This window comes from Macadamia integrifolia, chromosome 10, assembly GCF_013358625.1.
Source record: "Macadamia integrifolia cultivar HAES 741 chromosome 10, SCU_Mint_v3, whole genome shotgun sequence".
Lineage (NCBI taxonomy): Eukaryota > Viridiplantae > Streptophyta > Magnoliopsida > Proteales > Proteaceae > Macadamia > Macadamia integrifolia.
In genome coordinates, this window is record NC_056566.1 from 6,259,861 (window position 1) to 6,267,139 (window position 7,279).

The window sequence follows — 7,279 nt, forward strand, 5'->3', positions numbered from 1 at the left end:
CCATATTTGATCTATTTAGTATATAGATTGTCCAATAGGTCTGAAGAACATCACTGGGTAACCATCAGTTTCATCTGCTCAAATTAATCAAGGTAGGGTTGTTACCAAAACCCATGGAGTGCTTGACTAAAGTAGATGATAAATGACCATGGAGATCTTCTATGAGGATTACTGGGTGGGGATGAAAATCTTCGGCAAGTTCAGTATTGTTGAGTTTAGCGCTAGGCGCGAATCCTAAACAGCGACAGGGCCGATAGGGGCATTTATGTCCTATCGGCCCCATATCTCTGTGATTAGGTTTTTCTTCTTTATGGGGGTATTTTTGTACTTTTCTTCAGCACCATTTAATATAAGTTTTGAGGCATAACCTGCGATCATTCTATTCTAGTCTGATCGTAAGTCACTCCTCTCTTTTGGGAGTCTCTTTCGATTGCACCTCTCTCTCGTCTCTCCTCTTTTCTTCTTCTCTTCTTTCCTCTGTTTCTCTGTTTCTCTGTTTTGATTACAGGTTTCTAGGATTATAACAAGTATGATAAATGTTCAAAATCTGAGTGTTAATGAGAGGAAGATCCATCTTAACAATTGTCTAGCTGGTCATTACATGGGGATCCCAAAAAAAAAAAAATCATTAACCACCTCCAGATGCGCATTGCTCAGGGGTCTCAAACTGGATGCAGCCTATCATGCTCCATCCTTAAAAGATAAGGTTTTTTTCTTTTCTCAAATTTTTAATACTTTTGTTGAGATCTAAAAGTACTATGGCCAATCGGTGTCAGAAAAGGATTTGAGTTTTTGTAATATGATTTCACTGAATACTTCTGATCATATCTGTTCATTGCTTTTGGTGGTTTTTGCTGGAGTTTCATTAAGATGGGTTCCAAGAGGAGATTGAGGTAATCAGTTTTTTTTTAAGCAGGAGCAGATCGACAATTTCTATTTAACACTACAATTTCTAACATAGCTGGTACTCCACACTGCAAGAATGGCAAAACATTATTGACTAGCAAATTCCCAGATGAGGATAGTCCATCTGATGTGAGAACTCCGCATCTGGAATCCTTGCAGTCATCAGGAAAACAGCGCTTGCAACCTTCTCCCTAGTTTTAACAGCCATCCATGCGGAAATATGCCATTTCTCCTGGGGGACATACATCTGACAGGATGATAGATAATGGTGATGACCAGTGCTGACATGATGAGCAAAAAGATGAGTATTTATGAGTTTGATATCCTTCAGTGGTAAAGCAGGATTCACGTAACTGACCCCAAGTAAATTAGAATAAGGTTCGGTTAGTTAAGTTGTTCTCAGCTCACAAATTCAAGCTAATACTCACCATGCTGATTTATTACCTATTTTGCAAGCATGTGGGTGTGGGTGTGGGTGTAAGTGAAGGTGTTGGTTTCCGACAAGCACACGGGGTATTTTAACGTCTTTAGATATACCATTAACTATTTGATACCATTGATATAATTTTGTTCGTATTATCAAAGCTAAATTAAATATTAAAACAACCAGCCACATATGTAATGTTTTCTGTATTACTAATAAAGACAACAGGAGATTTCAAAATGAAAGCTTTTCATTAAGCTCCATGGCTTGGCAGCGGCCCTAGATCTAACCTAGGTTGACAATACCTCCTTTGTCTGTTGTAAGTTCAGTTCTGGGGGAGATAGATCGAGAATTCAAGATACAAGAGGTTCGATATTGAAGACGATGCAGAAGAGTGTGAAACAGGTATGACACCACGCCTCCTCCTCATTCTTCTCCCCCACTCCATCCTACCCTCCTCCTCCTCTCTGGCTCAAGCTTCCCCCTTCCCCCTTCCCTCCTCCTCATTCTCTCTTACACTCCTTCCTCTCTTGGCAATGGATGGGACTGGATAGAGGACAAATCCCCAGTCTGTGCCACACTGCACACCTGTAGCTGAATCCATATCTGCATTTATGGACATGCAATTCAACCAGGGGAGAGCCAAATCCGGGTAGCATAGGCTTATGACAAACAACAGCTAATGGATTAAAATATATATATATATATATATATATAATTGGCAATTAAAATGTTATGAATCTAATTCAAGGACAACCTTGGAAAAGAGAAGAAAAACAAGCAGGTCTAAATCATTAATTGCCAACAAACATCATACCTCAAAAGGGCTGAAAATGCTGCAAGCTCGGTCAGTTATGTCCAATAATGATGCCTCCTACCAAATTGAAAAGCGGAGATCTGTTATAAGGAACTGTAAACAAAATAAGAAATGCAAATATTGACCCAAGAGTATTTCACCTGCTTGCACAGAAACCAGAGCGAAGCAGTGTCCTGTCTTGTGAAATTCAGCTCATAGCGACTCACTAATGCAGATGTAATTTCATCCATGGTAGCTTCCTTAAGCTTGTCAACAGCTGGCTCCTGACTTTTCCTGTATGCCTGCCAATTAGAGAGCAAGGCAGGTAAAACAAATCAATACGCTCATAGAGTAAAGAGAGACAAGATTCATAAAAGTAGACATCATAAATTACTTAGCCCCAGGCTTTTAAAGGAGATTTCCTTTAGTGACCCAATTTAAAAATGGGATTTTCTTATTGAAACCTCTCAAGTTTCAAATCATTTTTAACCCGATCCCCCCCTCTCTTAGTTTAACACACTTATTTTTTCAAGGAGGGTAAAATCCCATCATTTCACACGTGTACTCAAAACCATAGCTATTATGGAGCCTAGGTGACCCAAAGCATTGGAGGGGCACCTAGGCATGCAATATCTGTCTATGTAATAAAACCATAGTTCGAAATCTTGCCGAAATTTTGGTATCATTTCGGTATCTCACTGAAACGATACATTCCATGCCTTATAAATACAACATTTCGTTGAGACAGTTGAAATTTCGGTATCATTTCGGTGTTTCGCCGAAATTTCGACTCTGTCTCGCCTGTCTCAGTGGTTTCAGTTCCATTTGCATATTTTGAAGGAAAAACACTCCAGCAAGCCTCTAATTAGCCACATAATCACACATTTGACTTCCATTGGACTCCTACAAAAAGATCTACACATTCAAAGCTTAGGAAAGGTAAAGTTCTTTCTCCAAAACCATTTTTTTTAAATAGTACATAAATAAATGTTGGTAAAATTTCCAAAACAGTTCGACGGTTGCTGCCAAACAAAGGTGCAACTCTAAAACAATGTCATGTTCTAATATTTTTGCATTTTTATGTTTTAAGCATGTTTATTAACCTTAAAATAAGCTACCCACCAAGTTTCAGGTCAAAATATGGCCGTTTGACCACCGAAACTGTCAACCGAAACAAAAAAAATAAATAAATAAATACACCATCTTGGTGAAATCTCGCTGAAATTTTGGTATTTCGGTGTTTCTGAACCCACCGAAACGAAATGAAATTTCAAACCTTGAATATAACAATGAAAATTTTATATAATTATGCTTATATGCAACATGCAATAAGATATCAGTATGCTCGTAATGCCCTAATTTGAGAAAAACAAACATAGGATATAAGATAAGTATATTAAAAAAAAAATAAAAAAAAAAATAAAACATAAATCAATGTAAAATCATAAAGTGTTAACAAGGTGTATTGTCGCCTTGGACCCAAGAAAGAGCATGGAAGCCTAGGGTGCTACGCCTTGACAACTATGTTCGAAACACATGTGAGACATGACAACTCTTGAAAAAGACATAATGATAATTACTCTTTCAAATTATTTTGAAAACTCTATTTTGCCCAACTTAAAAACCTTTTGGGAATAAGACCAAGGGGCAATCAAAGAATGTTACATGTTCTGATACACCTATAAAGGTATCATTTAGACAGACACTTGAGAAATTTATTAATTTAGTGAAAAGCTACTAGGGGAAAAGTACCACCTTGTTAAACATGGGTAGGAGAGGAAGGTAGCAAGAAATGATTTTCATTTCCAAATGGATGGACATCCAATAGGTGCAACTCTCTTACTCTTTCACGGATGATAATGAAACACAATAACAATGATACACTTGGGCGGGGTGAAAACTTCTTTAAAAAACCTTCTCCTCTCCCTTACTAAGGCCCCGACAAGTTCCTTAGGAACTATCCTCCGCACAAATATTCCAATGAAAATAAAGCAAAATGAGCTTAAGAGGAGAATAGAGGTAAAGATCTCTAGCCATCACCCACTTATCCCCCAAAAAAATCAGAAGCTCATTTCAATGAATTAAAATATGGTCCTACATTCCCCAAGCCTCCCTACATGCATGCACCAGTTGCATTTTGGAAACCTCAGCCTTCCGGTGTTGTTGAACCTCACCGTTAAAGTGATTCACAATAAATACCCTATCAAGTTCCAAGCAAATTTCTTCTACGAGGGACTGGTCTCCCAAATCCAGTTATTTTTAGAGGACACCTCTGTGCCCTAATTAACTTGTGGAATGTTTAACCGTACGTAAGCCCTCTCAGTATTCCTTCCAAAACAGAAGCCCCTTTTCTCAGAGATTACAGTTTATGAAGACAATGGACAATTTTTTTACGTATAATTTGTTTACCCATCAAAAAAATAAAAAATGATTGCATTCAAGGAGGCAGCAGTGCAAGCTGAATGCCAGAAAATTTGTTGAAAGAGTACAAAACAAACTCACATTTGGTCCAGTTCAATCCCAATCTAAAACTTATATTTTTTTGAGAAATAAAGTAAGTGTCAGTAACCAGGAGGCAAGCCCCAAACGTATGCTGTTATACGAGGAACTAAGGATGTTTCCAATACCGACAGCAGCTCCCGCTGAAGCAATTGTAGCAGCTCTGGCGCCTATTGATTTTGCACCTTCTGACATATTTTTGCAACACTGTATTTGGTTATAAATTAATTACAATGAGAGGAAAATCAGGGTTGGAAAACCTCATGGCCTCCAATACCTTCAAATGCAGGCAATCACTTGCTGGTGGTTGTTTGTTCCCAAGTCAGCATGGACGGTCTAAAATCTTCAAGGACAGCGGCCATGGAAGGCTATTTTCGTGCTCCTATGGATCAAGCAATTTGCAGGAGGGATCATGGCCGCTATAAATTTTGAAACAAGTGTATTGAATCCTTCTATGCTTCATTATACACAGTGAAGTTTATCCTTCATGAGCTTGCCACATGGCAATACAACAGTCGGTCTATGTGAAATATGAACTCAGACCCATGTCACTCATAAAAAATTTCAACTGAAAATAAGGGAAGTGGATCAAAGTTTGAACTAAAGTTTCAAATTTGCGAATTTGCCACTAGAGAGAGAAAATTAAAAATGGCATCTTTGTAATTGTGAACCACTTCCTCTACACAAATAGGGTTGAAATTCACCAATAAGATGGCTTCATGGTCCTCTATCACATGGACCCATCACAGTACTGACATGTGACAACAATGCAACATCATGATTAATGACATAAATTTCCTCTTTCTGTTTTCTCTTTTCTTAGGGGTGTTCAAAAACTGCCTATTGTGGATGAAAATTTTGTATTCAATTGACTCATTTTCAATAGGATGTTTGTGGTTGTAAATAAGCTCATTTCTAAATTATTTCTGCTTCTCCCAAAAAGTTTAACTTTCCCCTCAAAAAGATAAAAGAGCTGCAACCAGATTTTAGGGTTGTCCCTGCATTTTTTAGAGGAGAGAATGGTCATGGTTTCCATTAGCCCAAAGAATATATTTATCTCTCAAAAAGAGAAAGGAAGAGACTGCCAATTTTTTTTTAATTGGATCTGAAAAGATAATTGCATAACCTAACCTTAATAACTGCATTCTTTTTGGCCAGGGATAGAAATTTCTTTCATTACTCCCCCCCCCCCCCAACTTTCTAGTACACAATTTCCATCACAGTGATGCCAGGAAGTGGACTTGTATCTTTCTTTTCTCCTTCAAAAGGGAATGAAAAAAAAAAAAGAGTCGAAGGAAAACCACCAAACAAGATGAAATGACCCAACCCAATCAAATTTGTGTTTCATCTATCAGGCCCTGTGGCCCACATCACTATTTAATTGAGAACTAGTATGACCAAGCTTTACAAACATTAAGCAAGAAGACTATCATCAATATACACTACTTCCTTGAAAATTAGCATTTCAAAGCTTTACTAACCAAAAGCAAGGAGAGTATCATCCATATATCTTCTCAAAATTCCATAATCTGAGTGAAGAATATGCAGACCTTATAACTTTCACAACAATCATGAAACCTCAGCAATATATCACTAGCACGGCTCTCACTGATTACGGAAAAAGCACGATGCTTTCCTGTTCCAAGACTACCTTTCCCTTCAAAGAGCCCAATACCAAATGCCACAGCACTAGCAGAAGCCCGAGGAACCTATTTCAGTAAAGATTTTTTAAAATGCAGAAGATTATACACTGCAAAAAGCTACAAAAGGGATAGTAACTATTAGATGTTGTTTCGACCCTCATAAAACACTCAAAATACACAATACATATACATTGACTACTTCTTTACAAACTTGGAACTCTACATGAAACGCATTGGTGACATGGCAAATATACATAGGAAATGCAACTTACTATAGGTCATCCACTAAATAAACTAAACTAATTATACAAGGTCAGCTAAGACATTTTATGTTGTACCAGGATAATAGAATAATTCAGGAAAAAACTTCAGAGGCAAATTAGAAAGGACATCATTTTAGAGAACAACGTCGCACCACACTAGCAAAAAACAACCATATTTACTTGTAAAATGCATTCCAAATCTTTTCCCCAATTCATCAATGTGTTTTCTTAGCAAATATACTGTTCGTAGCTTTATTAGGTATATTCATATTCAATATAACCATTGACGGAGCATCAAAGAAGCAGCTACCAGGGTGATTGATTTTATCTTATGAGGTTTAACTTGCAATCAAGGAGCACACTTCTCACTTTAGTTTTAGGCTACTTAAGTTTAGTCATAGTCAAGATAGGGTTAAAAACCATTCCATTAGGGGTTGTCCGATGTTGTTGTTCCCATTTAGTGAAGAGTTCTAAAAAAAGGGTGTGCCTAGTGCACAAGACTCCCGCCACTGTGGGGTCTGGGGAGGGTCATAATGTATGCAGCCTTACCCCCGCTTCTCGGAGAGGATGTTTCCCGACTCAAACCCACAACCACTAGGTCACAATGGAGCTACCTAATCATTGCCCCGAGGTCCGCTTAGTGAGAGTTTTAGTTAACACAAACTTACCTCTTGATGGGCACGTCTAGATGTATCACTTGTGAAGCTATTCATTTCCGAAAATGGATGGGAGATATAGTGAATATGAT

At 37.8% G+C, this 7,279-nt stretch overlaps 1 protein-coding gene and 1 long non-coding RNA gene across 8 annotated transcripts; both read right to left on the reverse strand.

Moving 5' to 3' along the window:
* Positions 1–10: 10 nt before the first annotated feature.
* On the reverse strand, positions 11–6,355 carry LOC122091025. Of its 6 annotated transcripts, none has more exons than XM_042660834.1 (4): positions 6,107–6,355; positions 2,288–2,428; positions 2,148–2,204; positions 11–1,138 (listed from the first exon to the last, which is right to left on the reverse strand). In XM_042660834.1, the coding sequence occupies exons 1-4, from the start codon at positions 6,125–6,127 to the stop codon at positions 1,001–1,003; spliced, it is 357 nt and encodes a 118-aa protein (XP_042516768.1). In that variant the 5' UTR covers positions 6,128–6,355; the 3' UTR covers positions 11–1,000. The 6 variants fall into 6 exon arrangements, 5 of the variants coding, with proteins under 5 accessions (XP_042516768.1, XP_042516767.1, XP_042516770.1 ...); XM_042660833.1 differs by having other exon boundaries at positions 11–1,153; XM_042660836.1 differs by having other exon boundaries at positions 11–1,187; positions 6,107–6,354.
* Positions 4,754–6,097, reverse strand: LOC122091026. 2 transcript variants are annotated; one of them, XR_006143789.1, is made up of 2 exons: positions 4,903–6,097; positions 4,754–4,813 (listed from the first exon to the last, which is right to left on the reverse strand). It is a non-coding gene; the product is annotated as an uncharacterized LOC122091026 (long non-coding RNA). The 2 variants fall into 2 exon arrangements; XR_006143790.1 differs by having other exon boundaries at positions 4,754–4,832.
* Positions 6,356–7,279: the final 924 nt, after the last annotated feature.